Source organism: Xiphias gladius, chromosome 7 (assembly GCF_016859285.1).
Source record: "Xiphias gladius isolate SHS-SW01 ecotype Sanya breed wild chromosome 7, ASM1685928v1, whole genome shotgun sequence".
In the NCBI taxonomy this organism is placed as follows: domain Eukaryota; kingdom Metazoa; phylum Chordata; class Actinopteri; order Istiophoriformes; family Xiphiidae; genus Xiphias; species Xiphias gladius.
Window position 1 is genome coordinate 19,296,719 of NC_053406.1, and position 16,266 is coordinate 19,312,984.

A 16,266-nucleotide genomic window follows, 5' to 3' on the forward strand; every position below is an offset into this window, starting at 1 on the left:
ATTTCATGTGACTGTTATTTGGCTTGCATGGTGCTGATGATCCCCTCCACTCTGCAGAAGGTAACTTGATGTTGCAGAATTTTGAAAGAAGATTCCTAACTGTAACTGGAGAATCCCACAATTAAACAACACAATAATTTCTTCTATGCAATCATGTAATACATGTCTACTTAAATCCTATTAATCAAGTCATTCAGACATTTCCCTCAGCAGGATAAATGAGCGAGAACCAGAGCTGTCGTCACAGTAATATGTAACAGTCAAGAGTGTTTAATATAAGCATCACTTGGATGGTATTGATAGCCCGCTACCAGAGGGATGTTACCTCTCCTCCTAATGGGGTGGTTTATTTAGTATAAATCAAATGTGTAATAAACCATTTCCCGTAATCACAAGAAAATAATAATTGGTATCCCACCACCTTCCCACAAAATATGGCTCCTTCCATATTTATGGAAGGCTCCTGGTTCTCAATCAAGAGCTATCAATACTCCTTGTCAGTGCTATAGCTACCCTATACAATATAGCTTCCATATTGTTCATCGTGTTTAACCTTGGTCTGAATACCATCACCACAGGCTAAATCGACTAACATGGACCGATGATTTAATCAGGGATGAAATATTTTGAGACTGAATACGAACACTAAGCATCTTTCTTGTTGTCTATTAGTAAGTAAACCTGGATTTCAGAGTTTAAAATTGTGAAAGAAGAACATATCCGGTCAAGGACACATCAATAAAATACTTCAGAGAATATTTGGGTCTTGAGATGAGATTTAAAACACTCAGGTTGCTGATCTGACCCCCAGAGGGAGACATTTACAGATAATGGGAGTCAGTACAGCAAAAGCTCACCATTTGAGTGGGGCAAAACCAGGAGCCCTTGTCCTGAGGCCTTGCGGACCTGTGTGAGCTCAGCACATCACTCATATATGGTTGTGCCCAGTTGTGTTATGCCTTAAAACTATTTGGAAGGATTTTGAATTCAGTTCTAAATTTGACAGGAAGCCAGTGTAGTATAGCTAGCATTGGAGTCCTGCTGTAGTTAATAGTAGTGAAAGAGAATTTTAAACTAATTGTAGATGGGTTACAGCTTCTTGGATTAAACAAGAATACAAGGCATTGAAATACTAACAGGGCTGAATAACTGACTTAAAATGTTTCCCAAAGTTCAGATGAGATTCAAAAATGACCCCTAGGTTTTTGGAAACCAACTTTGATTTAGAAGCCAGGCAACCAACAGTAAGTGCTGATGTAAAATTAGAAAATAAATCTGATTTATGTTTTGTTGTTGTTTATCTACAGAAAACTAGGAGATATCCAGGCACTAGTTGCCTTAAGACAAAAGTAGCCAAATTTGAAAATTGCCCAGGTTTCACAAATACAGAAAGCATTGACATAGGAATGACAGGAGACGCCTGAACTTACAGATAATGTGCCCTTAAAGTAGAATAAGATGGGTCCTGTGATTGACCCTTGAGGAACTTCACAGGTCAGAGCACAATCAGACACTTTGTTAGCGACGGATACAGAGAACTAGCAATTAGATCTGTTGTCTTACCACTGCCATCTGATACATTTCTGTTTGACTTTATTGTTGTTTGTTATATGTTTTAAGTGTTTAATTTAAGATTAATTTTGAAAATCAGTCTCATGAGTTTAAGAAAGTCAAAACATTGCTTAGTGTGTCACATATAAGTTGTGCCCAGTGTTTATTTTTACAAACAAAGCTATTTGTTATGCTGATAAATAACTCTTTACCCTTAAGCCTTGTATGACAATGGGGGAATGTCAGTCAGTAATTTTTGTGCCAGTTGAATGTCACTCAGCAACTCAGGCTGAATCAGATAAGCATGTGGCTGTGTGTCATTTGGTAATTAGTCTGACTTGAGACATACCATCTAGAGGCAAGTGATTAAGGAAGGACAAGTAGCCCAAAGAGACAACAAGAAATAGAGCCAGTTTCAAACTTTGGACTTAGTGAAGGTTTTGTTTTTTTTCACTCTGTAAAGGTGGACTGACAGAATTACCTCTTGCTTCTTCTAAGAAAATAACAAATTTCTGCATCTTTTAAATGAGCCTTTAAATAACCTCTGTATTCCTCTTGTGCACCTGTAGGGAATCCCAATCCTCCTAAGCTTGAAGGGACACTTCAGCCTAAAGGCAACTCCCTCAAAGTCAGCTGGATCAAGCAAGATGACGGCGGCGCACCCATCTTGCATTATCTCGTCAGCTATAAACCAGTGAGTATGGATGAGAGCTGATGGATAGTCTATGACAACTAAGGCAACTACTTTGATAATTGTATCCATCATTTAAAAAATTTTTTACGCAAAATGCCAAAAATTCTCTTATTCTAGCCTCTCGAATATGAATATTTGCTGGTCTTCTTAGTTTGTTTATGATAGTAAACTGAATATCTTTGGGGTTTCTGGTTATTTATTTATTTTTATTTGGGGGGGGGGGGTATTTTTCTGACCTTTATACACCAAACAATTAATCAGTTGATCTAGAACTTAATTGGCCAATTAAGATTAAAATGAAAATAATAAATTAGTTGCAGCCCTAAAGACAATTCTAATGAAGCTCTTATTTTTACATCTTCAAAAATATTAATTAAAATGTAAAACTTGTAGTCTAATTCTGTCATGTTCACGTCTTCATGTTAATGCACGTAGAGCTGAAACAATTAGTTAGTTAATTGATTAGTTAATTAACAGAAAATTAGCCAGCAACTATTTTGTTTAATCAGTTAAGCCCATTCTCAAGCAAAAATGGCAAACATTTTGATGGTTCAAGCTTCTCACGTTCATAGTTAAGTGAAAATCCCTGGGTTTGGACTGTTGGTTGGGGAAAAAAAAAAGACAGCACTGTGGGCTTGAAAAATATCACCGTGAGAAATGATTTTTCACTATTTTCTGACGTTTTATAGACCAAACCATTAATCAACTATTCAAGTAAACTGTAGATTTATAATGAAATCAATCGTTAGTTGCAAGCCTAAATGCATATTCTGTATATCTATCTGTGTGTTCTAAGATACAAGCATCAGAGTGGAAACCAGAAATGCGACTACCCAGCGGCAGCGAGTATGTGGTTCTCAGTGGGCTGGAGTGGGACACAGAGTACAATGCGTATGTGGTGGCAGAGAATGAGAAGGGCAAGTCAGAGCCAGCAACCATTTCCTTCAGGACGTCCACAGAACCAGATGCCATCCCAGGTACCGTCCCTCAAGTCACTCACACTAAACTGAAACTAGACAGCCAAAAAATTGAGGAGCCAAACTCAAAGCTCGATACCAGAGCGTCACATTTTATTTTTGACTCTAGCTCTGAAAGGCGAATGACAACTAAATCAATCTACAGAAAAAATAGATTTCCTGGACAGGGGTGAGCCAGAAATGATTTTCTGGCTGAATTTTCTCCCTTTAAAGTTTTGACAGCCCTTGCTAAATGAGCTTGAGTTTGAACTCTCAGAACTGGGACAGGCACTTTCCACAGAGGAGGAAATTATTTCCTATGAATGTTCATAGTTTAGCTTCAGCTTTGTTTACTGTTAAAATAGCAGCTTAGGTGGATAGTTTGTTCCTTTGTAGAAGTAGCCTTTAAATTGACCCTGGGTAACCACTGATTAACTTGTACCTTGAGGCTGCAGCTGCAGCTGAGGGTTTTTTACCAATCGTACAAAAACCACACAGCCTGTTAGATTCCCTTTAGGTACTAAACACTTCTGAGTGCTTTGCTGAAACATCGCAACACACCATTATGTCTTCCTCTCCTGTCTTTTCTAATTCATTCCAATTGCATTTCCCACTCACCCACCAGAGTCACCATCGAGTCAACATGTTGTTTTCCCCTTTGTGCCGTGCTTGTGCTTTGATGTGTTGCTGTATTTTTTTCTCCCTCAATACAAAAAAAATCTGTTTCTTTTTATTTTTTCACTTTTGGTTTTCAGACCTGACACATTTTCACTTTCTCTCCTCCTTCTTTCCCCACCCTTCTCTTTTTTTCCTCTTTGTTTCCCTTCATTCCCTCCCCCGTTCTCGTCCTTTATTCTCTTTCCCTTTCTCTCTCTATCCCTCTCTCAATGTTCCTGCTCTCTTGCCTGGTCCGGGACATTGGTTTGGTGGACCACGTGAACATTTTCGTCCTGACCTGTGTGCATTTTGGTGTGGTCGGGGTTGTGCTGTCCTCCCCCCCCTCAGCCACTCAGGGCTGCTCATCTGTGACATGCACTTTGGTATCACTCATCTTGTCCCTCATCACTGTACTTGCGCTCTCTTAGTTTTCGTGGGGAATTTGCAACATAACAGTAGAGGAGAGCTTGCCTTTTCTCTGGCCTGGCTGTCTCTCTGGACGCTTTCACTCTTTAAAACAGACTTTTGTCCATGACAGGCATGTCTCTGTTATAGGTGAGAAAAGGGTGCTGTGTAGAGCTTGAGAACAGACCAGACAGACATGCTGAACCAAAGGCAGTTGAAAACCTCCGCCTCCCACAGATTCACTCTGCTCAGCATTAGCACAGCTAGTCATCAGTACTAGACAACAGAGAGGAGTGTCAGTTTACCGTAATGTACAATAATGGAATTGAAATAGGGTTATTTCTAAAAATAGCAGTTAGAACAGAGTAAAGGCTGAGTGCTGGACCTGTCAGTTTACATAAACACTGTATTATATCTTTAATCGCTCACAAAAGTTTGCATATGTAATGTAAAGGTTTGTAACATTAATCTTTTATGTATTGAAAACGGAAACCGCTAACTGAAAAAGTTTGTAATAACAATGGCACAGTTGACAAGCTGTACACAGAATTATGAGGCAACTGTTGTTTTTGTGCTGAGTTCTAGGACAAATGTCCAGATATTTCTCATACATCTAATTTGTGTCAAATATCATTCAAAACTACCTGTTTTTATACATTTATAATTGGAGAGTGCTGTATTTAAATCATTAGCAGACCTTGTTTACCCTTTTTCCTCTTCATTATTGGTATCACAACAGTTAAATTTATCTATAAACAGAGAGGCTATTTTAGAGACCCAACGCCCTGCAGTCTTCTGCTAGATTTAAAAGGGACTTTACATGAACAGTGATGATGCATCACAGCTTTGTGTGATATCCTGAAAAAGCCTCACGTTCATTTTGTCTACAAAATATCCTGCATGTCTGGGTAACTAGCAACACAGTCTAAGCTTTGGTTTGCTCTTCTTTCTAATACCAAATAAATGGGTTGAATATATATTTTTAATGTTTTTTTTTTTTTTTTAAGGACAGCCTAACCTGTTTGCATATAAATTCCTCAACATGTCTCATAATTAAAACAAAGTTATATAAATAATTGAACACAAGTCAGACAACAGAGTCTACACAAACACATCATGCTGCATCTAAAGTCATGCTGAGACAACTAGAACCATTGCTCATAGCAGGTGAGTCATTTCTGTTTTATGGAAGTATTTGTGGCTACAGTAGCATAGCAGCTCTTTATTTAGTTGTTCATGGCTGTTTCTATTAAACCGTCACGCTGCCGTTGTTCAGCGCTCTCCCTCCCTTGTCTTGTCTCTGCCAGATTTGGGTGATGAGGCGGCGCTCTCCATGGGCATCATGCTCTGGGCAGGGATCCTTGTCGTAGTATTCGTACTCCTGCTGCTGGCTGTGGATGTCACCTGTTACTTTGTCAACAAATGTGGCCTCATCATGTGCCTTTGCGGCAAATCAGGCACAGGGACCAAAGGACACAACTTGGAGGAGGGCAAGGCAGCTTTCATGTGAGTATTGGAGACCATTACAGCATATGCAGTTCAACAGTCTTTTAAACATTTACTCGTGGCCAGATTAAAACCAGTTATAATCAAGGACCCAATTTTCTTTTTAAACTCTTCATATATGCATTATATTTTCACAAACTGGCAGCACAGATGTCCTTAAGAGTTGCTTTCATCAGTATTTTTATTTAAACAACGGATCACATGACTACTGTACGTGTAATGTAAACGGTGGCGGTCGCAGTGACAAACACTGACAGTTATCACCCGACTCTGCAGTTCCCCGCAGCTCTACATCTGCATCTTTCAGTTCACTGTTTTGTTTCTACAGCCTGCAGCTTTGAACTGATGAACACAGTGGAGCATTTAACAGTTAAAGGATAGGTTCACAGTTTTTGCTAATGTCCTCCATGCCTTCTCGATGTTTAAACATAGGCCGGTTACTAACTAGTGCACAATATCAACTTTATATGATGATAATATGTTGTGTTTACAGCTTGTTGTTGTCACCCAAAGTGGGCAAAAAAAAAAAAAACAACTAACTAAATACTGAATACCCAGTTTTAAAGAAGAACAACTTGTGTGTAGGTGATTTTGGTAGACCTGTGCAAATTATTTGAATTAAAAAAAAAAAAAAAAAACCCCATTTGATGCTCTTTTGCACTATTATGAGTGATAAATGTGTGATATTAAATGTATTCCACAAGTCTTTTTTAGATCAAGTTGTTCTAATCTATCGTGTTGTAGTTTACACCTCATCTAATGTTGAGGTATAAACTGTCTACTGTTCTTCTACTTTAATTATTGACTTCCAACATTTCCCAGGAGGTTTTTCAAGGACTGACATTGAAGATGATTAACAGTTTTAGCTGAAGATTTTATGTTTAGGTTGAAAATGCAAGCGATAAATGGGGAAGAGTTTTCCGTTAAGAAAAACTAAAGACTTGTGCCTTTTAAGCGAAATAGACATGTTTTATGATGGTCTACTCAATCAGTATCTAAAGCAGGAAAAATACACAAATCAATAAAATGGGTCATTAAATGAGATTAAGTTTTTAGATTGGTTTTCCCCATCAATGAAAATATGAGGGGTGCTGGGTTCAAGTGAGGCATTGAATTAATACTCTCATGTGCACAATAAGGCAGTTTCAAATCAATTTGCGTGGGTAGTTGCTCTGTGTATTGATTTGTGCTGCGTTTCATGCTACCAGTTTCTTTAAAATACAGCCACACAAACTACTTCATGTGTCAGCCGGATCAAATATTCAGACTGTGATTGAGTTGAACAGATAATATACATTTGGTCTATAGACATAACGCGCTCTCTTATCAAGGTTTTTTGTTACTGGTTAATCTTGATTCATATTTGCTCTATTAAATGTCAAAAAAATAGTGAAAAAATACCCATCACAACTTTCCAGAGTGCAAGGTCTTCAGATGCCTTCTTTTGTTTGACCAACAGTCCAAAAACCAAAGACATTTAGCTTATTATGATATGACAGTGAACCCTCCAGTTATAGAAGCTGAAACATGAGACATGGCAGGATTTTTTTTGATGTCAATACTTTGATTATTGGTCTTCCTTCGACTAATCGATCAACCGACTACCTCTACTTGCATCACTTTTTCTTATTGCTCATTGTCGCAGAAAACAATAACTTTTAAGATAATCTGTTGCAATTTTACATCTTTCCGTCCTACAGGAAAGATGAGTCCAAAGAGCCGATAGTGGAAGTCAGAACAGAGGACGAGTGCACGGCCAATCATAACGCAGCAGGACCAACAGAACCCAATGAAACTACACCTCTCACAGAGCCAGAGTGAGTAACAGCCGACATACAGCACATAGCCTTTTTACTGCTCAAGTCCTTTTGCTGTCGTAGATTGCACTCCACTTCAAAGAATAATCACGTTATTCAACGGGACAACATTTGACACTCTGACAATTTGCTGAAAACCTGAGGTCATTCTTGAGTGGAGTCCACTGAACCGTGTTTTCTGTTTTTATTCCCTTCAGAGGGATTACTGCACTTTGTGTTTCTTCTCCAGACTTTGGAGATTTTCTGTCTATTACCAAGGTTGAAGCAATACCAGTTACCAACAGAGAAGGGCTTTTGTCCTCTTGAGTGTGGTCAACTCATATGAAGCCATTTGACAACCTCAGCAGCCATCTCTCACATCAGCAGTCTGGAAAAATTAGAATATGCAGTATGAGATTGTCACTGGTACTGTTTAACCCTTATAGGTGGTTCTGCGTGGTGCTGTAGTTTTCTGCAGGAAGACTGGTGCTTTTTTTAGTACATTACTTTTCCTAGTCAGTGTACTCCGTATTGGTGTGTATGGGATGTATCCTTTAATGTCCACTCACAGCATGATGCCCTCTTTTTCTTTGTTTCTTTTTCTCACTAGGCTTAATAGTTTCTGTTTTTTAGTTGCTTTGTCCGTTTGTGTGAAGTTCTAAAGCCAACTAATCCCTCTGCATGCTCTCGTCCGGGCCACCCTTCCTCTGTCACAGTCACCCTGGTGTCTAGTCTGTGTGTCTCTGTTCTCTCCCTGCTCTCTCAGGCTGGCGGCTTACACTGCTGCTCTGGCACCGGAAACCCTCTCCTCCGTAGCCACCAACTCTGACACAGCCACTGCAACAATTGACCCCGCTCAGGACAGCCCCTCTAGCGAGACCACTACCCTCACTTGTAGCCTGTCTACCCCGGCCAACGACCCCTCACCCACCCCCATGCTGGCCCCGGCCCCCACTCCGGAGTCGAACGCGACCCCGCCGACTCCCATCCTCTCCACGTCTGCTGTTGAGGCTAAAATGGCCCCATTAGTAGAACAAAGAGGGAGTAATACCCCGGAAGAACAGGAGAAAATAACCAACCCTATTTGCACCCCAGAATGGACTAAAGCTCAAAAATCTGGGACACCAATCCCACCGAAGCGTAGACACTCTCCAAAACTTGCCGCTCTGAATGCTAAAGCTAGCCCCCCAGTATCTCCACTTGCTGTGTCTTCATCATCGTCCTCTCCCACTCCCGACACCAAGAGACCTGCTCCGAGCCCGCCGGTCACCAGGCTTCCCACGCAACCAGACGCTGTAGCCTTAGACTCCGAGATAACAGCACAAACTGCCTCCACTCTAGCGACCGCTGCCCCTCCAAATCCAGACACCGATTCAAATGCCACTGCCCCAGAATCCAGTGGGCATAGCCTTACTGCTTTTGACATTAACAAACCTACTGACCAAACCTTTGATAATAACATATCCACTGCCAAAGATGCTGCTACTAGTTCTCCTTCAGTGATCCACGGTGCTCTTAAAGTCCTGGATGCTGAAGAACCTGTTCCTATAGTGGCAGACGTCCCCTCTCCTCTTCCTATTACTCGCATCTCTTCTACTCCTGCCCCCCCAAATGTAGAGGCGCTGGTCTCCAATGATCACCTCACAGTGCTGTCAGACACATATGACTTGCTGACCCCCGACATGGGGCCCAGAAGTGTGGATTTAGAGTTAGAGCTGACAAATGGGACGGAGAGACCCAGCACCCTGCCGTCCGCAGACCTTATTAGCTTAGACAGCCCGCCCTCTGCCCACTCTCTGCCCAATGGAGACGGAGCAGACCTCCCCCCCTCAGGCCCAGTTCTGGAGGCATCAGAGACTCTGGCCAAGACTGCTCCTCCTGTCAACGATGAGTACGGCTCCCTCTAGAGGTTTATCTGTGTGGTGTGTGTGTGTGCGTGTGCGTGCGTGTGCGTGTGTGCAACTTGTATGCCCATTCATTCACCACCGCATCTTGCCATTGACCACACAATATGAAATATTGTAATGGTAAACTGTGGTAATGACATTGGGATAATTATTAGTAAGGTGTTGTGGATCGAGGAGTGATGTGATGGTTTTGTTTTTTATGCTTGTGTGTGACAGTTCTCCATCGTGCAGTCTGCACTTTTGCAGCATTCACCAAAAGAATAGTTGAACCCCTTTCAGAAACGCGGCTCATCACATAAATGTGATGGCTAATTTTCAAGTCGATAAGCGTCAGATTAAAGTACAGGCCACAGCAGCGTAAGGTAAAATGTCTCACTCAGCCTTCTCAAGAGCGCTGTGACAAATCTATAAGGCTGTTGATATTCTGTATTTTTCTTATTTTCAACAAATCCCATTAAAAGACCAAAACCAACAATGAACTGATCTTACTAACAGGTTTTGTCTGCGTAGTCAAAGCCTGATATCACTTATTCCTCTTTGACATAGAGTTGCATTGTTGCCTGAAAAGCATTAAAAAACAAACAAGTGACATGTTCCCTCATTACAGTGAATGTGGGTACTGTAGTTTATTTTGAGTGAACCCCACATACACCTTTCTGCTGCTGTGAATACTCACAAAATGTGAAGTAATGCACTATTTACTCCTGTTTGAGTGATTTTAGTTTCAAACTGGAATGCCCGGCTATTTTAGGAAATTTAGCCTTTTTTTTATTTTTTTAAATGAAACTGTGAGCCATTTTTAAAGATTTATGTTTCAGTGGGAGCCAATGGTTCACATGAGCCACAGACAGGGTGGGGGAGTCGTATTGATTTGTGGACAATAAGAAAAATATGGATTAACACCAGACTTATCCTTTTTTTATCATCTCTTAAAAAAATCTGTTTAAACTTGGAAACACTAAATTAGTTCATGTTAAGTTGTTGAGGAGATTCTTCTAAAATCAAATTGGTTTCTGAAAATAAATTGTGATTGACAAAAAAAACAACAACTTCATTAATCATTTATTCTGCAAAAATGCCAAAACTGTATCTCCAGCTTCCCAGTTTGACATGGATATTGCTTTTTTTATTAGGTTTTTTTAAGTTAAGATGCATGTTAGGAAATTTTATACAGAAATAAATTAATCAAGAAAATAATCAGATTAAAGGATGATGACAATAATCATTAGTTGCTGCCCAAAAAGTGAAAATCCTCTTAGAACAATATTAATTAGACCTGCCTGTCTCCCTCTCTGCATATTTTACATTTTCATTCATGCCATCTTCATGGATGAAATTATAAATATCCAGAAAAACACAAATAGAAATTAAATGAGAGCCTCAACTTTATGTTTTCTCATTCTGTGTTTGGGCATTGTCAGACAGAACTGATGAGAGAATTTAGTGGGTGTTCAGTTTGAGAAGAGCTGATGACAGGGGCTTAGCGTTCATGAATTAAGTCTTCAACAGCAAAATACGTTGTAAAATCAATTGCTGACAGAAAACATTACTTTCCAACTCAGCGGTGCCACCACTCCCTCTCGTGCACCAGATGCCAACCACCACACGAGGATTGTGGTTCTTTCCGTAACAGGCCTGTCATATCTGAATAAAGCCGTGACCAACACCCACAGTATGTATGTAAGCCATCGCATTAACAGACAGATGGAGCCAGCAACGTCACATATCCCGTGTCCGAAATGGGCCCGATTTTAACGACAAAAGTTTTGTCTCAGGCAGAATCTGTGCGCCGCTGAGTGTTGCCTAAATCCTCAGCAGCTCTACTAAAGAGAACAGAGGCTAGACGTGGTGTTTTCCTTCTCTGAAATGCAAAGGAGAGGCGCTGCAGGCAGGACCTAGAAACTGCGCCTCACTGCTTTAACATGAACACGGATATAACACACTAACAAAACTGATCGATCGAAATTATTTGCTACACACTGTTTTAGTTTAGCAATGAATTACATGTATGTCATTATCTGTTTAATTTATCTGATTGTTGTCAAGGTGGTGAAGAAATATGTAAGAAGATGTCTAAATACAGACAGTGTCTTCTTACATATTGGGTGAAGATGTCATTGGGAATAAATGGCTAAACTTGTGTTCAACTAAAATGTTTGTTTGCTTCTTGTTTTCTTGCCAGGGATGACCAGGTCTCTAATTTTGAACTTTCCCCTTTTTCCATTGCAGGCAGATATTTTCCGATGAGAAAGTCAAACTGGAGGAGGCAGAGTTATCGAACGCCCTGACGGAGATCGCAGCAGAACACAACAGTGTCATACAGACAAAAACCACCGAGAGCAAAGCATGATGGGTCTGGGAAACCCCAGGCCAGTCCAAAACATTTTGCAGCAACAGCAAGCACGAAACACTGCAGGAGTTTTGATTTCCAGTGCCCTTAACTTCATATTCAAAACAACACGCGCGTGTTGATTAGTTAGAGCGCACCTTGACTGTGCTTTCATCTCTGCTTTCATTCATGAAATGTTTACTACACCCAAGGAATTTATCTTTAGGTCATAAGAGATTTATTTTATTTTTTTATTCTTATTTTATTTAACCAGTCAGGATGATTAAGAACAGTCTCTTATTATAATGATTGCTTGGTAAATATATGAAATTAGACTCTACTTTCTATTGTGCTTACAGTTTAAATTGCCATTGCACACAAGTACTGGATTATTATGAGAAATGTAAAAAAAACAAAAACAAAAAACTGACTATATAAAGAAATTATTTTTCTTATTTTCATGTTCTACTGCTCAAATGTAAAACTGTTTGCATTTTTTATTTTGTTGGACTCTTGATTTGTGTGCTAGTCTCATTAAATAGCTTGTTCTGCATGTCTGACCTGCAAGTGGTTGTAAAGTTTTGTTTACAAGGTTTATCGTTTCACTTTTTCTGTTACAGGGATGTTTCATCTCTCACAGATATACTGGCATTGATTAAACATAGGCCCGAGTTCAATGCGTGGATTAGAACCATATTTGCTATGGTTATAAAAATACTGCATTAACCCACAGCCGGCTGCAGGGAAAAGAGACTGACAACATATCAACCGTGTGCATGATCAGAGCAGATTTGGCCCATTTTTATGACCAAATGTATTCAGTCCGTCACTGCCTCACCACAGTGTTAGTTAAAAATATTCATTAATAAAATGTATTTGATTAAAAATGGAAACTCATTGTGCACAAACATTCACAGAAAGACAAAAAAGGGCAGAACTGCTGATTCTCAGCCAAGGGTTGAAGAACTGTGAATCAAGCAAATGTCTTGTGATCTTGAGCTAAATATACATCATGTATTTGTTTGGGGGGCAACAACTATCATAGCTATCGTTTCTTCCTCACATTAAAGCAGATCAAAGGTCTGGCTTCGTACTTTGAGTTCTGCTTTTGAAGCAAAAAAAAAAAAAATAAAACTCTCAAAAGCATTTTTGTACTATTTAAAAACTACAGAGATTTCTTTTCCATTCCTGCCTGCAAGCTTGTGCACTGTGCCTGTGTGTCAGTAGATTGTCTTGTCATAAGTTTCTATGATAATCTGCATAGCTTTGTCGTGAGAGATTTAACCTATTCTTTTCATTTAATATATTGTATAATTAGAAGAAAAGTACAATAAATGGACTAATGTGGTCATTATAACACGTGTAGTGTATAAAACTGTCCGTCTCTGGTCACAGCACAATATATTTGCCAGCTATAGTGAAGGGAGGTGTCTTGAGCCTTGGCATGAATTCAGTCGGTACTTTCTAATGTGTAACTACAAGCCAGATAGACGTGCCCATATTTGTTTGGGGCAAATAGTTTTCTTATTGATTTAATGAGTGTTACCTTTGGGGCGTGTTCTGGCATAAATACACATTGTTTTTATTTCTCTCCCCCAGTTGTTATTCAAGTGTTCTGTATTGTGGTCTTTGAATGATTTTTTTTTAATTTATTTTTAGTTTCTGTCTTTTTGTACAAAAAAAAAAAAAAAATCACTCACCTAGAGCGACTGCTTGAGAAGTTGAGGATACCGTTGGCAGGAGGCAGGGTGGTCCCCCTGGAACAGAAGATCAAACTGTTTTGTTTTTGTTTGTTTTTTAAAAAAGAAAAAAGCTTTAGTTAATACATGTAATGTCAAGAGAACTGAACGCTGATTTGAGGTACATAAGAACAACAACAAAAACAACAAAAAAAAGTTTTACTCACCTTTTACCCGACTGCTGTTACCAGACCACCCAGCTCCCTTGTCTCTGGACGCTCCTTTTGGTTTTATTGGGTCAAACTCAGAAAATATCTGTTGTGTACAGTCTGAGTGCTAACCCATTTACAAATAAAAAACTGTTTCCAAATGTAATTTTGTCCTGGCATTTTGTCATTTGATTCAATTACACCCCCCCCCTCTCTCTCTCTCTTTTTTTTTTTTTTAAACTTCCTTAAACTGTGTCCTGAGATTTGGAAACGCGCAGGGGCACGTTTTGGACACTAGGTGGCGGTATACACCTGCGTTTGGATTCCCTTTCCTGTTTTCGCCATGTCATGGACACAGGGACTATTTACGGAAAGGTTACAGTGCAAACAGGTTATGCCGGGGCTGGAAATTCCTCGGGCTACTTTGCCGCGGAAAAGATGGGGAGCAAATAAACACGCGTTACATAATGCGTGTTTGTGTAGGGGTAAAGTTAATACTTCCAGGCGGGGATGTCAAAATAGTATGTACCGGCGAGGGCTCGGGATTTTCAGCTGCGGCGGCCCCCACCTCGGCGCGTCTAATGTGACACGAACCCCGCAAAGTGTCAACAACCGGAGCAGGGCCAGCACTGACCCGGTTCGGCATCCCGTTTCAGCCACCAACACCGTCCGACCCGCCCCCTCTTCTTGCCCACTTCACTTTTTGTCTCGAGTGTCCCGTTCGGAATCAGACCGGTGTGGAATCTGTGCGCCCGCTGCATTGCGCCGGTTCCTGCCGCTTGTCCCGGGGCCACAGGCGAGGTGCTCGCCCCGTCTGAACCGTCGGCGGTCCGGGTGCCCCGTGGACGTCTCCGATCGCGGCCGCGATGGAGAGACGAGGAGCAGAGGGCGATCACTCGGAGCCGTGACGTCTCCCCGGCGATGGTGCGCCGCCGGTCAAGTCGGCAGCCGGCAGCCGCGGTGATACCGGAACTTAGGGGGGGTTGCGGCCCTTCAAAGTAAAAGAGCAGACGCGAACAGAGGATGGAAGATGCATGCGGGGTTCCTCGGTCAACACAATTTTAAAATGCTCCGCTTACAACTAAAAGGCCTGCGTTCAGAATCGGCTCTGTGCGTGTAAAGTACGAACAGTAAAAGTAAACTACACAGTTGGATGCAAAAGGTGGGCCCCACCTGGCAAATTAAATTGAAATTAAAGTAAATGAAAGTGGGGGGGAAAAAAAAATTAATACAACCCCACTGCAGCAAATACACATTCAAGGGGGGCGTTTTTCAAATGTTAATGCACTCTTACTTTTTATTTCCTGAACTTTAAAAAGAAAATGGACAAATTACACAGTAATTGTAGCAGAAGTTCAGGCACCCTCCTGAGTCGGAACTTAGTAACCCCCCCTTTTTGGCAGATATCGCAGCTTGCGAACGCTCCTTCCGGCACTAAAAGTGTTTTTCTCATTAATTTATGGATTTTCACCCACTCTTTCTTCCAGATCACTTCAAGTTCTGGGCTATTTTTAGGCCGCCCTGCGCACACACAGCATTTTTAAGATCTGCCTAGAGATCTTGAAAGATGTTCAGGTCAGGGGACTGTGAGGGCCGTTCCAAAAGCTCCAGTTTTGTGTTTTTCTGACCAAGTTTCAAGGTTGGTTTTTGGGGTCTGCTTCGGATCGCTGTCCCGTTGTAGAATCCAGCCTCTTTTCACTTTCACTTTCTTGACTGACTGCAGGACATTTGCACCCAGAATTTGTTGATATGTAGTGGAATCCATTCCTCCCTCTGTCCGTCCGATGTTTCCTGGGCCACTGGCTGCTACACAACCTCAAAGCAGAATAATCCCACCCCCATGCTTGACAGTTGGCAAAGAGGGGGGTCAACAAGTACCGACTTACAGTTTCACAACTTTTGCACATGCCACAATTACTTAATTTTTTTCTGTTTTTTTAAGTTGATGAGAGTCATATTTACTTGTATTCACTTGAAAAATCAACAAAATATGTATTTAGCCCAAAATGTTGAATAAGACTGTAACTACTCATCATGAACACACACACATCAACTCCGCAAGCTACAGTATTATATTACTATTACTGATACATGTAAGGATTTACATGCATTTACAAGCATTTAAATGTTGCAGCTGGTCCAAGTGGAACTAATTTCAATTATTTGATGTAATGTTGGCGAGTATCTGTGCGCAAGAAGTTGTACTTCATGAGGTTCTCATGATGTAGGTGTCATTAAAATAAGTAAAGAAATAGACTACTTGCTTATAAAAGCAATAAGCTTCTTGCTTTTATAGAAGGATTACAGCATACACCACTCAACCACAACATTAAAAGCAGTTACATACATACACACACTTATACACTTTATATATACAGTTACATACACACACACACTTTATATGTAGACCATTCAGCCACTACATTAAAACCAGTTGTGGCTGACGGGTGTACATAGCAGTAATTTCTCAAATATGCAGTTTGTACTGATTGTTACCTAAAACAATTGTGAATATGCAAATATTCCAGCCGACCTCAAGCTTCCTCCACTCCAGTGTCCTTGGTATATTCTACCAAG

At 40.6% G+C, this 16,266-nt stretch overlaps 1 protein-coding gene across 8 annotated transcripts in view; it reads left to right on the plus strand.

Moving 5' to 3' along the window:
• The window catches only part of ncam1b (neural cell adhesion molecule 1b), a 73,942-nt gene extending 60,162 nt beyond the window's left edge, over positions 1-13,780 (plus strand). For 3 of the 8 annotated variants that reach the window (XM_040130581.1, XM_040130584.1, XM_040130583.1), the window contains 6 exons: positions 2,121-2,245; positions 3,042-3,222; positions 5,571-5,769; positions 7,470-7,586; positions 8,332-9,456; positions 11,702-13,780. In XM_040130581.1, coding sequence (XP_039986515.1) covers positions 2,121-2,245; positions 3,042-3,222; positions 5,571-5,769; positions 7,470-7,586; positions 8,332-9,456; positions 11,702-11,822 — 1,868 coding nt within the window. In that variant the 3' untranslated portion in view covers positions 11,823-13,780. Of the gene's footprint in view, positions 1-2,120; positions 2,246-3,041; positions 3,223-4,206; positions 4,287-5,570; positions 5,770-7,469; positions 7,587-7,783; positions 8,017-8,331; positions 9,457-11,701 lie in introns of those variants that run through there. The other 5 variants (XM_040130589.1, XM_040130590.1, XM_040130585.1 and 2 more) reach the window with 4 other exon arrangements.
• Positions 13,781-16,266: the final 2,486 nt, after the last annotated feature.